Below are 18,915 nucleotides of genomic sequence, written 5' to 3' on the forward strand. Positions count from 1 at the left end.
AAAAAAGTATCAAAAATGCCTCACCACCTTAATATAAAATAAGCCCTGTTCTTGCGCTATCCTCAGTTGAAGTTTTTCAACCTGCTAGGTCGAATAGCTCTTTGGTACTCCTTGGGCATAACTACCGTATATAGCTAGCTATACTGGGCACTTTACTAGCTATACTGGGGCACTATACTAGCTATACTGGGCACTTTACTAGCTATACTGGGGCACTACCTACCCATACTGGGCACTATACTAGCTATACTGGGCACTATACTAGCTATACTGGGACACACTGGGATGATCACGCGGCCAGAATTTTCTACCTCCAGCTTATATGAGGGTCAATCAGTTTTCCTTTTTTTTTCAGGTAAAAGTTGGGGGGGTCGGCTTATATGCGGGTCGGCTTGCTTGCGAGTATATACAGTACTTGCATTCCAGAATAGTTCTGAAGATGAGCTGATCTGTACTGTGCATGCATACAGATTTGCTAAATCATCGTGTTTCAGATACTTTCTGTCTTACCCCAACTAGTTGGAACAGTTACTGTTGTTACTGTAAAGCATACTGACTCACTGAAGGAATTTCATCACTCTTTGAATAGGAGGGTTTGACACATCAATTGAAGTGCCTCTTGTAGACATATGAGGAGTGTCAGATTTCTGAATATAGTGTAACATATATAATCTCATTCTGCTTTTTCACAGATAAATCCTGAAGCCTCCGGTATAACACTGCTAGCATGGCTCCTCAGAGGATTCTAATAACAGGGTGCAACAGAGGAATTGGACTGGAACTCGTCCGCCAGCTCCTAGAGCAGCCAAACCCCCCAAAACAAATTTTTGCAACTTGCCGAAACCCCGATTCCCCTCAAAATCAGGTAAAGTTTTCTTTATTTTTCTTATTCTAAGATATGTCTATTGCTTAACCCTACTCAAGGACTTTGACTCAGTAAAAATAATTATAAATGCCTAATATGGTACGAAATGATGCAATTCTGCTAGCCCAGTAGTCATTCATGCAATCAGTGGCATAGTTAAAGTGTACCAGAGCCGCTAGAAGATAAAAGTTTTATACATACCTAGGGCTTCCTTCAGCCCCATGTGCACGGATTGATCCCACGCCGCCATCCTCAGCCTTCTTCGGCTCCGTTACCGGGTCCTGTAAGTTCAGCCAGTCGCAGCCAGTCAGCGCAGGAGAAGTAAGCACTATACGTATCTCTCCAGCAGCCGAGGAGGACACAGTGTGATACAAGAGGTACAAAGGGTACACAAGAAGTACAAGGAGGCAAAATAATTGGGGGGAGAACACCTACAAGATGCCCCTGGACCATGGACGCACCAGGTTTAGCATATTTTTTCCCCTGATTTTGTCCTCTAAACCTAGGCGCCTCTTATAGTCCATAGCCACTTATATTGTGAAAAATATGTTAACTCAAAATAACACAATGTACAAGGGGCATATTGCAGGAAGTTAGTCTGACAGCAGATGGTAAGGGGGATATAATAGCAATAGGACTAGTGCAACAAAAAAGTGTCTGCAATTGCCCCTGGTAATTAGTCTATAAACAGCAGCTACAACAAATATATACACAGTGTGCTGTCACTCAATCTGTGAGGGAAAAGTATTGGAGAACCAGTATTGGAGAACCAGCAAAAATTACAACACTAACACATAGCTTGGACATGCAGCAGTAAGCAATATTAACCCAGACAGCGCTGTATTGGAGCAACGCTCTTTTCAAAGGATATACGATCTGGCTCAATATAAACCAAAATCCAGTGTGAAAGCCTCAGCATAAGAAAGTTATAATATGCAGCAAAACAGTTGAGCGCAGAGAGCAATGCGCGTGGATGTATATTTCTTGTATCTGCTGTTTATAGACTTGTTACCAGGGGCAATTGCAGATACTTTTTGTTGCACCATCCAATCAGGGCCAGTCCTAGAATTTTTGCTGCCTGAGGCAAACTTGTGAGGATGCGCCCCTTTCCGCCCCTCCCCCCGATTTGCAATGATTGCACAGCATCCAACAATTTATAGCTGCGGTGCAACCAATGAACAGAAAAAAAAACTCACCAGGTATAGTTGCCCCCAGTAAGGGTAGTCAGTATAGTTGCCCCAGTATAGGTAGCCAGTATAGTTAGAAAGGCCCAGTATAGGTTGCCAGTATAGTTGCCCCCAGGCCCAGTATAGGTAGCCAGTGTTGTTGCCCCCGGGCCCAGTATAGGTAGCCAGTTTAGTTGCCCCCAGGCCCAGTATAGTTAGCCAGTTATTTTCCCCCAGGCCTAGTATAGGTAGCCAGTTTAGTGGCCCCGAAGGCCCAGTATAGGTAGCCAGTATAGTTGCCCCCAAGCCCAGCCCAGTAAAGGTAGCCAGTTAAGTTACCCCAGTACAGGTCAGGTAGCCAGACAGGTAGTCCCCCCTCCAACCCTGCGGCCACCGATCGTCTTAACTTCTCAGCAGCTACTTTCTCTATAACAGTCCCCTCCCCGGTCCCTATCATTTGATGCCCGCTGTCTGCCACTACACAGATCTCAGATCAGAGAGACCCGCTGAGCTGCTGTGACAGGACAGCTCGCCTGCTATCAGTGCATATACAAAAAGTACCTTACTTCCTGTATAAGTGCTGCTAGGAGGCGAGCCGCTGTCTTGCCACAGCGGCTCAGCAGGTCTCCCTGATCTGAGGTCTGTGTAGCGGTGGGTGGCTGCATCACATGAAAGGGGCTGGGGACCGTTATAGAGGAAGCTGCCGCTGAGGAGGTGGGAGGCGGGTGAGATGCTGCTCCAGCACTCGTGCCACTTGACACAAAAGCATCACTTGGCGTCATGGGCTGGACATCGGTGCATCCAATCAGCAGCCACAAGATACTCCCTCAACTTTATTCATGTTTACTATTTTATACTACTCTGTATATTATCTGTCTGTTATCAAAAATAAAATCTTTCAATAAAAATGTTTTGATTGGAAAAAAAAGGTACTCCCTCAACCTCCAGATAGCCATGGGACAATTACCCAACTTACCAGCAGTCCCAGGTCACCCTCCAACCTGCCATCAGTCCCCAGGTCGCCCTCCAACCTGCCATCAGTCCCAGGTCACCCTTCAACCTGCTAGCAGTCCCAGGTCACCCTCCAACCTGCCAGCTATTACAGGGTACTCCCTCAACCAGTGAGTACTAACAAAGCACTCTTCAAGTTTGCCAGCAGTCACAAAGCAATCTCTAACTAGTAAACAGTCCCAGGGCCTCCCCAACGTGCCAGTAGCCATGGGCTGTGCCTTTTTTGTCTTTTGTCTTGTAGCCACTCTAAAATGTTGGTAACTTTGAAAATGCTAAATTACTACTTTAGTGTCCACTAAAAATATTGATTGATCCAAGACAAAGTTCTGAATGTGAAATAAAGCTAAAAGTCAATAAACATATATACTGTTTGTTTCATAGTCCTAGAATCATGTTTGTATCAGTTGTATATTTTGGCCATTCTGTAATGTCTCATTTCTATTCACAGAAACTTAATGATCTTGCAGCCAAATATAAAAATGTTGCAGTGATCAAATTAGGTAAGTCTTAAATAAAAGCTATAAATCTAATTTCTATCTAAGTTTTCCTCTAAGTAAAGTTGCAGCTGTGAAAGCACTGTCATGTTGGCAGTCAGATGGGGCAACACTTCCTTAAAGAGAACCCAAGGTGGGTTCTAAGAATCTTATTAGCACACAGTGGCTGGGTCTGCATATAATGCCCAGCCTCTGTTGCTAAACTGCTTCCCCCCAGCCCCTCTCTTTGCTCTGCTATGCCCCCATAAATCATATGCCGTGCTGGCGACACACAGCGTGCCGCAGCCAGCTGTTTACATCTGTACTTGTCAGTCTCACTGCTCCCCGCCTCCTCTAAGTTGCCGCTCCCCGCCTGCGTCCCTTCCCTCCCTGCTGAAAGGGAAGAGACGCAGGCGGGGAGCGGTGACTTAGAGGAGGCAGGGGAGCGGCGAGACTGACAAGTACAGAGGTGAACAGCCGGCTGGCGACACACTGCGTGTCGACAGCACGGTGTATGATTTATGGGGGCATAGTAGAGCGCAGAGGGGGGCTGGGGAGAAGCAGTATAGCAACAGAGGCTGGGCATTATATAACCAAGAAGAAGGAAAAGAGATCCTGAACTGATGGGCCGCACCACCATTTAACAATATAACAATCTTTATTAACCACTTCACCCAGGGCCGGGCCCGCCCGGGCCCGCCCATGAGGCGGGGTGAAACTTTTGCCTCAGGCGGCACTTCTGGGGGGGCGGCACCCGCCCGTCCGTGGGTGTGGGGGGCTGCCCGAGCTGGAGGGGATAGCGGGCAGGAAGGGGGCCTAGCGGCGGGGAGGGGGATTGGACCCCCCCTCCCTCGCCTGGGTCCCTCATCCTCCACTCCCCTCCAGCTTTAAAAAGTTACGTTGCTGCAGCTATTGTAAGAGGCACGGGCGGGGATCACTCACCTCTTCCTCGTTCCAGCGTGCGCTCCACTGATGTCACTTCCTGCTACGCTGCCCACTGTACGGCGTTACAGGAAGTGACGTCAGTGGAGTGCACGTTGGAACGCGGAAAAGGTGAGTAATCCCCGCCCGTGCCTCTTACAATAGCTGCAGCAACTTAACTTTTTAAAGCTGGAGGGGAGCGGAGGACGGGGGACCCAGGCGAGGGAGGGGGTCCGACCCCCCTCCCCGCCGCTAGGCCCAATACCCCCTTCTTGTCCGCTATCCCCTCCAGCTCGGCGGCCCCTTACACCCACGAGGGGGGGTGGGGGGCTGCGATTTCTTTAAAGATTGCCTCAGGCGGCAAAAAGTCTAGGGACGGGCCTGACTTCACCACTGAGGGGTTTTACCCCTTGAACACCGGAGCAATTTTCACCTTTCAGCGCTCCTTCCATTCATTCGTCTATAACTTTATCATTACTTATCACAATTAAATGAACTATATCTTGTTTTTTCGCCACCAATTAGGCTTTCTTTAGGTGGGACATTATGCCAAGAATTATTTTATTCTAAATGTGTTTTAATGGGAAAATAGGAAAAAATGTAGGAAAAAATTATTATTTTTCAGTTTTTGGCCATTATAGTTTTTAAATAATGCATGCTACTGTAATTAAAACCCATGAAATGTATTTGCCCATTTGTCCCGGTTATAAAACCATTTAAATTGTGTCCCTATCACAATGTTTGGCGCCAATATTTTATTTGGAAATAAAGGTGCATTTTTTTTAGTTTTGCATCCATCCCTAATTACAAGCCCGTAGTTTATAAAGTAACAGTGTTATACCCTCTTGACATAAATATTTAAAAAGTTTAGTCCCTAAGGTAACTATTTAGTTTTTTTTTTATTGTATTTTTTTTCTAAATTACAAAAAAAATAATAATTGGGGAGTGTGGGAGGTAATAAGTTAATTTATTGTGTAAAACTAATGTATTTGTATATGTAAAATGCTTTAGGGTGTAGTTTTACTATTTGGCCACAAGATGTGAGTTTGTTTACATGCGACCTGTAAGCGTCCGGAAGGACGCTTACAGGAAGCACTACGAGGCTGGGAAAATCACAATAATCGCGCTGTTTCTCAAAGAAGCAGCAGATCATTGCTGGGGCTTAGATCAACGAACGGGAATGGATTTTCCCGTTCATTGATCTCTGGCCGAGCGGGCGGCGGCTTGCACGAGCGGCGGGAGCACGTGCACGAGCGTCAGGAGCTCAGACAGCGGCGGTATCGCGGAAGGTACGGATTTCTCCGTCCCTTGGTTTTTTAGGGGGCAAAAAAGGGACGGAGAAATCCGTACCGCGGGGGGTAAAGTGGTTAAACACTCTGTATAAAGATGATAAAATCATTTAAAATGAAAAAAGCTGCCAAGCAGCACCACCACAATACAATAAGTGTGGGGAAAAAAAGTATCAAAAATGCCTCACCACCTTAATATAAAATAAGCCCTGTAAGCTGTATAGATTGTCAATTGGGTTCAAGTATTGAACCCAATATAGTGCAATGCCAGACCTGGGTCTCAAATCCTATAATAAAGTGCAATTGCCTAAATAGGTAAACTGTGAGCCATGGTGCAAGTGAAAAAGTAACAGTTATATATGCTCAAGGAACATGTGTAATGATAATGAGGTATGGACTGTGCATACATGGATCAGAAATACAAGAGGGTGCATATACATACATATACCGGACTGCTGGACATGTCAGCAGGTGTGAGGTAAGGGCGGTGGGAAGCACACAAGACGCTCCATGTGTGGCGTGGTTCAAAAGGACCACTTCCTTAGGAGGAGTGGCTCCTGAGGAAGAGGTCCTTTTGAACCACGCCACGCGTGGATCGTCTTGTGTGCCTCCCACCGCCCTTACCTCGCAGCTGCTGACATGTCCAGACCGGTATATGTATGTATATGCACCCTTTTGCATTTCTGATCCATGTATGCAGGGGAGGACTGGGACCTTTTGGCCCGTGGGAAAACCAAACATAGAGGCCCTTTCATGTTGACATCAGCCCAAAATGCATCTCTTTCTTGTGTTAACCTCTTGAGGACTGCAGGGCTAAATCCCCCTAGTGACCAGGCCATTTTTAGTGAAATTGGCCACTGCAGCTTTAAGGCCAAGCTGCAGGGCCGCACAACACAGCACACAAGTGATTTTCCCCCCACCAAAAGAGCTTCCTGTTGGTGAGGTCTGATGGCTCCCCCCGTGTTTATTTATTTTTTAATAAATATTATTGTTCGTGTTTTGTTTTTTTTAAAACACTCTTTCTTTAAATCCCTTCCCTCCCTCCCTCCCTTCCCTCCCTCCCCACAGTTACTGCGATCGCCTGTCATAGGCTTCTGCCTATGAGAGCCGATCGCTCTCTTGTCCCCCAGGGGGACAGCCGTGTCACACGGGGACAGCCGTGTCACACATCGCAGCGCTGCACAGTGTAAATAGACGGCGATCACACTGTCCAACAGTCTCCCGAGCGGCAATAGCCGCTCGGAGACTGAAGGCGGGGTGGAGCTCCGCCCCTCAAGCAGGAGATGCGCGCGCAGCCTGCGCTCGATCTCCTGCAAAACAGAGCCCCAGGACTTTACGCCAATCAGCGTTAGGCGGTCCTGGGGCTGCCGCCACGGCCACGCCCATCGGCGTGACGCGGTCAGGAAAAGGTTAAGCCTTAACATTAAAGTGGATCTCCGGGACTAAATGAGAAATCCTGCAACCTCCCTGTAAAAGAATGTTATAGTTACCTGAGGAGCCTTGTCCCTCGAAGTTATCCCAAGATCACCTGACTTCCGACGCATAGCCCCGTCTCCCCTCTCTGCACACATAAAAACGTCAAGCTACTGTGGTAAAAAGCTTACCTGAGGAAGATTGGCTGTGAGGGGAGGTCGCTGAGGGTGGCTAGATTGGAGATGTCACTGGGATTGGCAGGGGAGACAAGTCACTGTGAGAGACTAAGGTGGGGGGGGGGGGGAGGTTGGCTGGAAGGGGAGGTCACTGCGGTTGGCTAGAGTGGTGATTTGTCACTAGGGGTGGCAGGGGAGATAGGTCACTGTGAGAACCTACCGGAGAGAGAATGGGTTCACTGGGGGTTAGTTGGAGGAGGTTAGCTGGGAGGGGAGGTCACTGGGGGTGGCTAGATTGGAGATGTCACTAGGGGTGGCAGGGGAAACTGTGAAAGGTTGGGGGGTGGGGGGGGGTCACTGGGGGATTAGCAACCCACAGTTTGACTCCTGCTACACCTCAAATCAACCTGCTACACATGAAGCCCAGCCCCCTGCTCAGCAGCCAACCTACCCGAGAAACAGTTAGAGGAGAGTAGCTTGCTGGGATAAGCTCCACCCACTCGCGGCCATAAGCCCCGGCCCCACATGTCAAACTGCATCATAGAGAGTGGCTAGTCACTCACATTCCACTGATCTTCCATCCTGCTGAATCATCTCACTGTTCTCTGCTCTGCGAGGTCTTCTCTCTTCTTTGCACTTTGCCAGCCCGAAGTTGTAATTACCTACAGTCTGACGGCTCCAGGTCGGGGGGCGGAGTCTAAGCACCAGAACAGTCAGGCAGCCAGCCAATAGGCTACCCTGCCTGTAGGAGAGACCATGTTCTGACTTGATCATGGCACCAGCACTGATTGTTTGGGGAAGTGGTGGCCCGAGGGGAAACCGCCCCCCATCCCCCCGGGCCAGTCCGCCTATGCATGTATGCACAGTCCATACGTCATTATCAGTACACATGTTCTTTGAGCATATATAACTGTTACTTTTTCACTTGCACCATGGCTCACAGTCTACCTATTTAGGCAATTGCACTTTATAATAGGATGTGAGACCCGGGTCTGGCATTGCACTATATTGGGTTCAATACTTGAACCCAATTGACAATCTATACAGCTTACAGGGCTTATTTTATATTAAGGCGGTGAGGCATTTTTGATACTGTTTTTCCACACTTATTGTATTGTGGCGGTGCTGCTTGGCAGCTTTTTTACTTTTAAATGATTTTATCATCTTTATACAAAGTGTTTAATAAAGATTGTTATATTAAATGGGAGTGCGGCCCATCAGTTCAGTATCTCTTTTCCTTTTTCTTGGCTATATATGGTTAATATTGTCCTGAGGCCTGCACACCAAATCTATGACGAAATGCGGATAAACATGTTTATATGTTAGAGGCTGGGCATTATATGCAGACCCAGCCTCTGTGTGCTAATAAGATTCTTAGAACCCACCTCAGGTTCTCTTTAAAGGGCAACTGAAATGAGAAGATTGTGGAGGCTGCCATATTTATTTCCTTGTAAACAGTGCAAATTGCCTGGCTGTCCTGTCGATCCTCTGCCTCCAATATGTTTAGTCACAGACACTGAATAAGCATGCATATCAGATGATTGGTTTAAAGAGAACCAGAGATGGTCAATTATTGCAAAAAAATAAAATATATATATATATATACCTGATCCGAGGGGGAAGGGGGGGGGGGGCGGAGCTAGCTGCCTCAAATAAGAGTGTCGATTACTGCTGGTCTTTTTTTCAGTTTTGTTTTGTGAAATAAAATGGCTGCAACGCCAAGATCACAACACTGCAGCTCTCTGCCTTTCATCAGAGAGAATAGAGCCGAAGAAGGGATGGGGAAGGGGCAGGGAGAGGTGGAGACGGGGTACGGAGAGGCGAGGAAAGGGTGTTCTGAATGCTAGAAGGGATGGATATACAGGAGTGCATTTCCTGCCACGGATGTCCCTCCCTTTTTCAAGCTAGCGACAAGCTGCTTGTCAGTGGTTTCAAGGGGCAGAGCAGAGGGAACAGAGAGCAGCACATAGAGGACACAGAGGCATGTCATTGAGCAAGGAACATGCCTCTGTGTCCCATTTTTAAAGTAAAATCTGCCTTGGGTACACTATAAGTTTGGCTGCATCCTTGTTTCAGGTTTGTGATTCAGACACTACTGAGGCATGAAAGATCAGCAGGATGCCAGTACCAGATAACAACTTCAAAGACAAATTATTTCACTGTTTATTGACTATATCCGAATTCTAGTAGGTCACAAGTTAACATACGCTTTGTTAACTGTGCCTTTAAACAGCTTGGAAAATTCCAGAAATTGATATCAAGTCTTCAGGAAGTTAAACAATTAGCTTGTGAGAGCCAATTTGCCTAATCAGATTGAACATGAGGATGTAAGCTAAAGTGTACCAGACTAAATAGAAAAGTGTTATACATATCTGGGGCTTCCTCCAGCCTCATCCATACAGATCGCTCCCACGCCACGGTCCTCAGCCTTCTCCTGCGCCAGTACCGGGTTCCGTAACTTCCTCCAGTCGTGGCCAGTCTGATACAAGTGAAGTGCGCTATTTACGAATCTCTCCAGCAGCCGCATAATTTACCGCATGAGATAAATTAGGTCATAAACTGTACGGTATTTTGTGATATTTTACCAAAAATCTGAATTTGCATGAAAAATAGGGGCATGTTAGCAAATAATTTACCGATCAGTTTAAGACCTGCATGTACCCGGCGGTAACCGATAAAGCCAATTTGTGTGCATTTTGCAGTTTTTAGTGGAGTTCCTATTGCTGTTTAACAAAGTTTCTACTCAGGCTGTTTAATACAAAAGTATAAATAAAACTCCAAATATCTACAGAATTGTTTTTAATAGGGTATGTCTATAAATATACTTTCCATAGGTTGCTTAGTAATCAAATACACCTCCCCCCCCCCCCCCCAAAAAAAAAACCTTTCAAAGACTATCCTAAATTATGGAAGACAATTGACTGTTATTATTTACTGCATGCTTACTGCTGAAATACCGCACTTTCCACATTTTTTGCAAGTTTTACCGCATTTTCGGTAATGCAGAAAAACCTTTCAGAATTCCTAAAGAAGCGTAAAACACAGATTGCAGTATTTTACTGACAAACAAATATTTACCTCACAGAGCTACCAGAATTGAAGCAAATCTGTCTCCTAACGAAGAACCTAAAAGGTTGCTAGACAAGGAAGTAGCCACTGCTCCAAAGCTACATAAAAAGCAGTTTTCAAGGGCATATGAGCCCATGATCAAACTCATAGGCGGACTGGCCCGGGGGGATGGGGGCGGTTTCCCCCCGGGCCGCCACTTCCCCAAACAATCAGTGCCGGTGCCATGATCAAGTCAGAACAGGGTCCCTCCTACAGGCAGGGTAGCCTATTGGCTGGCTGCCTGACTGTTCTGGTGCTCAGACTCCGCCCCTCGACCTGGAGCTGTCAGACTGTAGGTAATTACAACTTCGGGCTGCAGTGGCTGGCAAAGTGCAAAGAAGAGAGGAGACCTCGCAGAGCAGAGAACAGCGAGGTGATTCAGCAGGATGGAAGATCAGTGGAATGTGAGTGACTAGCCACTCTCTACACTGCAGTTTGAAATGTGTGTGGGGGGGGGGGCTTATGGTCGCAAGTGGGTGGGGCTTATCCCAGCAAGCTACTCTCTTCTAACTGTTTCTCGGGTGGCTTGGTTGCTGAGCAGGGGGCTGGGCTTTATGTGTAGCAGGTTGATTTGAGGTGTAGCAGAAGTCAAACTGTGGGTTGCTAATCAGTGATCCCCCCCCCCCCCCCCCAACCTCTCACAGTCTCCCCTGCCACCCCCAGTGACATCTCCACTATAGCCACCCGCAGTAACCTTCCCTCCCAGCCAACCTCCCCAGTGAACCCCCCCCCCCCCCACATTAGTCTCTCACAGTGACCCATCTCCCCTGCCAACTCCAGAGACATCTCCAATCTAGCCACCCCCAGTGACCTTCCCTCCCAGCCAACCTCCTCCAACTAACCCCCAGTGACCCCATTCTCCCTCCGGTAGCCTCTCACAGTGACCTATCTCCCCTGCCACCCCTAGTGACATCTCCACTCTAGCCAACCGCAGTGACCTCCCCTCCCAGCCATCCTCCCCCAGTGAACCCCCCCCCACCTTAGTCTCTCACAGTGACTTGTCTCCCCTGCCAACCTCGGTGACATCTCCAATCTAGCCACCCTCAGTGACCTCTCCTCACAGCCAATCTTTCCCAGGTAACCCGGCCCCCAGTGACCTCCCCCCCCCCCGTAACCTCTCACAGTGACATCTTTCCCCTGCCACCCCCAGTGACATCACCACTCTAGCCAACCCCACTCCCCTGCCACTCCGTGTGACATTTCCCACCTAGCCAGCCCCCAGTGACCCCACCCAGTGACCTCTCACCTTCCCCCTGTCACCTCTCACAGTGACCTCCCCCCCCCCCTCACCCCCCAATTACCTCTCCTACCTACCTACCTACCCATCTCTCCCTCCTCCCCCCCCATTGTAAACAAAGGGTCATGTGGGTGATCATTTACACAATCGTGGCAAAACCCGTGGAGGTCAATGAGGATCGGAACGATCCTCTGTGTTTCAATCCAACATGTTGGTCGTTCAAAAACGAACAATCTCAGTGGGTGGCGTGGTGTCGTGACACATTTTTTTACACTCTTTTGTTAAACAATGTTGCACAATATCGTTAAAGAAAATGCGTAGTTCTGCGTCTGCGCAGTGCGTCGCGGACCACATGGCGATGATTGACAGCGGCGATTCGCCATGTGGCGCAGTAAGACCAACCCCACGATCGGCCTCTGCACCGTGCGGAGAGTCCGGGACGACGGCGGAGAGCGGAGCGGTCAGTGTGGGACAGTCGGCTGCAAGGGGCTGGAGACAGCTCCAGGTGAGTAAAGCTCAATTTGTAACTTACGCCTGATGACTCCTTTAAAGGGAACCTAAACTGAGAGGGATATGGATGTTCCTCTGGAAGGTGTTCCAGAGGAGGGGGGAGGATCGAGATAAGCCATGTAAGTGGGAGTGAGAGGAGGTTACCAGAAAGGAAGAAAGGAGAACATTGTTAGTAGCGCAATTGCATATAGGGTGGTCAAGCGTCAGGATTTTGAATCGTATGCAACTGGCAGCCAGTGAAAGGGCTGACAGAGGGGGATTGGGCTGGAGATTGGAGAAGCGGGAGGTCGTGCAGCAGAGTTCATAATGGACTGTAGTGGGGCTAAACGGTTGGCTTGGAGGCCAGAGAGCAGAGAGTTGCAATAGTCTAGTCATCAGGTAATCAGAGTATGCACCAGAAGTTTGGTGATCTCCAGTGTGAGAAAAGGGTGACCTGGTTCTGGCACATGGCTTTGCCTCCCCTCTCTCCTAGGAGAAAAACGCCACCAAGCTTTTTACTGCAGTAGCTTGACGGTTTTCTGTGTGGAGAGAGGGGAGACAGCGCTAGGCGTCGGAAGTCAGGTGATCTTGGGATAACTTCGAGGGACAAGGCTCCTCAGGTAACTATAACTTTCTTTAACAGGGAGGTTGCAGGATTTCTCATTTAGTCCAGAGATCCGCTTTAATGTTACTGCTTAAAGTGAACCTCCGGACTAAAAATCGACTCAGCAGCACTGAAAAGGCCTGGTGTTTCTTTAACAGTTTCACAGCATCAGAACTTTGTTTCTCTTATCAAAGCATCATTTTTAGCTGCACAGAAGAAAACTGCCCGGGCTTTTTTCCCCTGATGCTGTGCAAAGCATGATGGGATTTCTGATTTTGTTGTTCTCGTTCTGCTGTTTTGGTGCAATTTGTTTTTTTTTACATTTTGAATTTGACATTTGAAGCCTAGCGTGTGCAGCTGGGAGGGGTAATCAGGACACAGGACAGTTGGAACTGTGTCTCCTGCTCCTTGTCACCTCCTTTCAACCAAAAAGATGGCTGCCCCCATGACAAAGATGGCAGCCCCCATGAATCACAAACATTTGCCTGTTCTTTTAAAACAGGGTGGGTAAAAGATTATATTACCTATCTAGTCTAATTAACATAACTAATGTAACTTAATGACAGTATGTGTGTTTAGGCTGAAGTTCCCCTTTAACACAAGAAAGAGATGCATTTTGGGCTGATGCCAGCATGAAAAGGCCTCTATGTTTGGATCCCCATACCCCCCCCCCCCCCCCCCCGGACCAAAAGGTCCTAGTCCTCCCCTGATCAAACTGTTTGTCCATAATGACCACTGTTCTGTTTGGAGGAAAAAGGATGAGCTTTGCAAGCCAAAGAACAACATATTACCAGCCACCATTGTGAGGGTGGTTGCATCAAGTTGTGGTGGTGCTCTGCTGCAGGAGGGACTGGTGCAATTAGTGCAATTCACAAAATACATGGCATCTGAGGATTAAAAATGTTAAAGACAGAGCCAAAAAAGCACACGTGAGCAAGGTCTACAAACCCGTCCCAACCAATGACATTATTCCTGTCTGGAGGAATGGGCCAAAATTCTACCAACTTCTGCATGACTGATAGTAGAATTTCAGTAATGTTCTAGTATCACCTTCCCTAACCTATCTCTGACACTACACCTTAAAGGAAACCTTAAAGGATACCCGAACTGAAATTTGACATAATGAGATAGACATGTGTATGTACAGTGCCTAGCACACAAATAACTATGCTGTGTTCTTTTTTTTTTTTTCCTCTGCCTGAAAGAGTTAAATATCAGGTATGTAAGTGGCTGACTCAGTCCTGACTCAGACAGGAAGTGACTGCAGTGTGACCCTCACTGATAAGAAATTCCCCTTTTTTTACCTCTTTCTTGCTCTCAGAAGCCCTTTTCTGCTAGGAAAGTGTTTTAAAGTTGGAATTTCTTATCAGTGAGGGTCACACTGTAGTCACTTCCTGTCTGAGTCAGGACTGAGTCAGGCACTTGCATACCTTATATTTAACTCTTTCAGGCAGAGAAAGAAAAAAAGGAACACAGCATAGTTATTTGTGTGCTAGGCACTGTACATACACATGTCTATCTCATTATGTCACATTTCAGTTCGGGTATCCTTTAACTGTAAAAAAAATGAGTTTTACTTACCTGGGGCATCTACCAGCCCCCTGCAGCCACCCTGTGCCCTCACAGTCACTCATGGCTCCTCTTGTCCCCCGCTGCCAGCTTGTTTCATTTTTGGCCGCCATGCATACGTTTTTTACGCGTCCCTTCTATGCACTAGCTATTGCAGACATCAACAAGGACATTTTACGTGTTACGGGTGTAATGCGTAAATTTTTACGCATTACAGCCGTAACGCGTAAAAATGTACTTGTTGATGTCTGCAATAGCTTTTTGCACCAGCAGGAATGCGTAAAAAGCAGCCGGCCGACTCCAAGTCAGCAAAAACGAAACTAGCTGGCAGCGGGGAACTAGAAGAGCCATGAGTGACTGTGAGGGCACAGGATGGCTGCAGGGGGCTGGTAGATGCCCCACCCCAGGTAAGTAAAACTCATTTTTTTTCTACAGTTAACGTTCACTCAATTATTTACACCTAACACTACCTACTCTTAACTGCTGATGTGATGTTCAGCTCCAAACCCCACAACAGCAGAGGTTAGTATTAAGAGAACGTGGTAGTTAGTGTTAGGTGTACATAGTTAAGGGTTAGTGTGAGAAATAGGTTAGGGAAGATGATAGCAGAATATTGGTAACATCAAAAGACGGTCAACTACAGTAGTTAACCTTGCGCTGCCTCCTCTGAATTTATGCACCAAAACGAAATCCCTGGCACTGCTACCTAACCACCACCACCACTGTCTCTGACGCTATTTAACCCCCTCTGCTAAGAAACATTTTATTGCTCTGCTGACCAACAAAGGTTTCTCCACCAGTACTCTTTCATGTTTTTATTGGGGATCAAATACTTACTTCATTTAGTGACCTAGAAATAAAATTAGAACTTATGTAATTTGTTCTTTTCTGGATTATTGGTTGAAATTCTGTCTTTCTCCATTACAATGAAACTACTATAAAAATTACAAATTGTTCATTTCTTTTACATTGTGAAGTGTGTTTGGTAACCATTTGCTGAGATATTATATGTTGTATTATTAGAGGCCACAGATGCCAAAAGCGTTCAAGAAGCGGCAGAAAAAGTGGAAAAACACCTGAATGGAGCCGGGCTCAATGTACTGATCAATAACGCCGGCATCATGCCTGACAGCTCCCTGGAGTCCACAGATGCAGATGATTTGTTGCATGTCTACACCACAAATGTGGTTGGACCATTACTAGTAGCAAAGGTAAGATACATACGTTCATATAATACATACATTCATATAATACAGTATGTAATTCAATTGTGTGTACGAAAAATCCCACATGGATAAAGAAAATATATAACTATGTACGATTTACATTTGTACCATGATCAGGCCCAGATTTACATCACAGGAGCCTATAGGCACAGATGTTCTGGCCCCCTACACTTCACCCTCCACGAACCTTCAAACCCCCACCAAACCGCACAGCAAATGTGCTGACTGTCCCAGCTATCACCTCTCCCTTACTTCCCCTGCCCAGTTTAGGTAGCCACAGGTGTCCCTTGATACTGAGTGTACCTCTGGCTACATAATACTAAGTAGCTAAAGGTGCCTCCAGGTATTAGGTAGCTAGAGGTGATCCCGACTGAAGGGAGGTCTCATCAGTGGAATGCCGAGACCTGGGTGAGTAACTTCTAATTTATGCTCCACTTGGGACTCTGCATAGGGAAGGAGAGAGGCACTTGAGGAGGGAAGTAAGCCGCTTTTCCATCATCAGGCGCCTGTAAGCAAGGGCCTATACTGCCTTATGGTAAATAAAATCAGGCCCTGACCGTGATCCTTTTAACAGTCCTAGTTTTAGCACAATCTTTTAACAACAGTAGAGTATTGTACCGTATTAGCCATCAGGAAAAGAAGGAAGTTTTACAACAGGATGATACCATTTATTTGCCAACTTAAAATAAAAAGAGTAAGCTTTCGGATAATAAGCCTTCTTCCGAATCTATTCCTGTATGCTGACAAAATGTTAGAAAACATAGCTATGTACAGTATATCACAAAAGTGAGTACACCTCATGGGATAACACCGAAGATATGACACTTTGATACAAATTAAAGTGGTCAGTGTCCAGCTTGTATAACAAACAGAGTAAATTCAGGGCCGGCTCTAGACTTTTTGTCGCCTGAGGCAAACTTAGAAGAAATTGCCGCCCCCCCCCAATCCGTGGGTGGGGGGCTGCCGAGCTGGAGGGGGTAGCGGGCAGGAAGGGGGTATTGGGGTTAGCGGTGGGCTCGCCTGGGTCCCCCAATCTGTGCTCCCCCTCCAGCTTTAAATAGTTAAGTAGCAGCCGATAGTTAGAGGGATGGGCGGGGATGACTCACCTCTTCCAGTTCCAGCGTGCGCTCCACTGACGTTGCTTTATGCAATGCCGCCCACTGTATTGTAAGTGGACGGCGTTGCAGGAAGTGACGTCAGTGGAGCGCACGCTGGAACGCGGAAGAGGTGAGTCATTCCCGCCGTTCCTCTTACTATCGGCTGCTACTTAACTATTTAAAGCTGGAAGGAGAGCGCAGATTGGGGGACCCAGGCGAGGGAGGGAAGGAATCCGACCCAATGGGTAGGCCCAATACCCCTTTCCTGCCCGCTACCCCTCCAGCTTGGCGGCCGCCCCCCCCCACCCACGGATGGGCGGGTGCCGCCCCCCTAGAAGTGCTGCCTGAGGCAAAAGTTTCACCCCGCCTCATGAGCGAGCCGGCCCTGAGTAAATTTGCTGTCCCATCAAAATAGCTCAACACACAGCCATAACTTTCTACATCGCTGGCAAGAAAAGTGAGTACGTTCAATCTTCAAGAAAAAAGTAGTTAGCGTGCACCTTCCGTCTGAGAATGAGTGATTTAATGTCCAAAAATTGACAGTACATTCAAATATGCAAGCAGGTTGTTATTTCCATCAAACAGTGACATCCCCAGATGGGGTAAACAGAGTCAGGCAAATCTTACGTGACCGTTGGTAGCAGGGTTGTGAAGGTAGGAGGTGGGTGGAGGCTAAAGCGGTGGAGCGACGGCCGTTTCGTGTCTGTCTGACACTTGGTCACGCGAACCACTGTGGTTCGCGTGACCAAGCGTCAGGAAGTGGCGAAAATGAATAAGGCCCCACTCATCCAACCCAGGGGTGTCCACACTTTCCCTAATCTGATGCAGAGTAATCCAGTTCCCCTCCTCAATCAGGTTTAATGCTCTTAGTCCCCTACAGCTTTTCCAACGTGGAAATCCCTCGCCCGTGATGCTACCAGTTAACCCTGGGTTCCCCAATAATGGTATCATGGGTGTTGGCCATGGATAAATACCCTACCGCTCCCTATACTTACCAACTAGAGTCAGAGTACCTGCCGGGTGGTTTATCTTAGTACATTACCCTGTCCAGGGTGTATACTGAATAGGGTAAGCTACCAGCTCTTGCTCCATCCCTACCCATAGTTTATTGCCCTTATGTCTAGACCAGTCCACCACCTGAGTCAATACTGCAACTGAATGATACAAGCGCACGTTAGGTGCCGCCAGTCCCCTCCTTCGCTTTCACGCATATAACAGCGTAGATCTAGTGCGTGGAGGTTTCTTTTTCCAAATAAACTTCATGAATAGTCGTTTGACCTGTTGGAAAAAGTGCAGAGGTAGCATAATTGGTACAGCCTGAAATAAATATAATATTCTAGGCATCACTGCCATTTTTAAGATATTAATCCTGCCTAACCATGAAAAGGACTCCACATCCCATCTTTCAAGATCTTTAATAATATTATTCATCAAGGGGGGGAAATTTTGCTGATATAATTCCATGATCGATGGAGCAAGTTTAATTCCCAAGTATGATAGGCCAGACTGGGCCTATCTGAATGGGAAGTTCTGCGTGATCCTTACGATCGTTTCCTGGTCCAGACCCACCGACATTGCCTTGCATTTAGAATTAATTTTGAAATTAAAAACCCTTCCATATCTAGTATACTCCTGCATCAGACTAGGAAAAGATATATACCTGGGGCAGTCAAAAAAAAGATTGTTGCTGCCACCTTATGCCCAGATTGAGTGAGTGTTATACCCCTAATATTCTCATTGTCCCTTATTGAGCACAGCAGGGGCTCCAGGGTAAAGGCAAAGATCAAGAGGGACACGGGGCACCCCTGACGTGTCCCCTTACTGATACCAAACAACTCAGAGGGTACCCCATTTACTCTTATGCTTGCAGTGGGGGACAAGTACAGTGCTAATATTCTCTCCCTCATTACTCTTCCCAGCCCCACATGCCGCAGTGTCTGATCAATAAAGTCCCAGTCCACCCTGTCAAATGCGCTTCTCTCAGGGGCATAAATCCTACTTGATCATAGTGGACAATACCACCAAACAGGCGCACCAGCCGATCCGCGATCATCCTTCCGTATATCCTAATCTCTGCATTGAGCAATGAAATAGGTCTGAGTAATGGGTCCTTCCCCGCTTTAGGTAGTACCACTATGTTCGATCCAAGCATACTGTATCTTGTGAAAATGTACAACTCCCCTCCCTCCCACCTCCTACCAGGTTAAATAGCCTTAGCATCTGAGGTGCAGGTATATCAAAAAACGTCCTACAATATTCAGAACCAAACCC

At 47.2% G+C, this 18,915-nt stretch overlaps 1 protein-coding gene across 1 annotated transcript in view; it reads left to right on the forward strand.

Annotated features, from left to right (window-relative positions):
• The first annotated feature begins 727 nt into the window (after positions 1–727).
• The window catches only part of LOC137538016 (C-signal-like), a 39,607-nt gene continuing 21,419 nt past the window's right edge, over positions 728–18,915 (forward strand). Inside the window, exons 1-3 of the mRNA XM_068259941.1 lie at positions 728–865; positions 3,491–3,542; positions 15,345–15,532. Of these exons, the coding sequence (XP_068116042.1) occupies positions 728–865; positions 3,491–3,542; positions 15,345–15,532 (378 nt within the window). The remainder of the gene's footprint in view (positions 866–3,490; positions 3,543–15,344; positions 15,533–18,915) is intronic.

This window comes from Hyperolius riggenbachi, chromosome 11, assembly GCF_040937935.1.
Source record: "Hyperolius riggenbachi isolate aHypRig1 chromosome 11, aHypRig1.pri, whole genome shotgun sequence".
Classification (NCBI taxonomy): Eukaryota; Metazoa; Chordata; class Amphibia; order Anura; family Hyperoliidae; genus Hyperolius; species Hyperolius riggenbachi.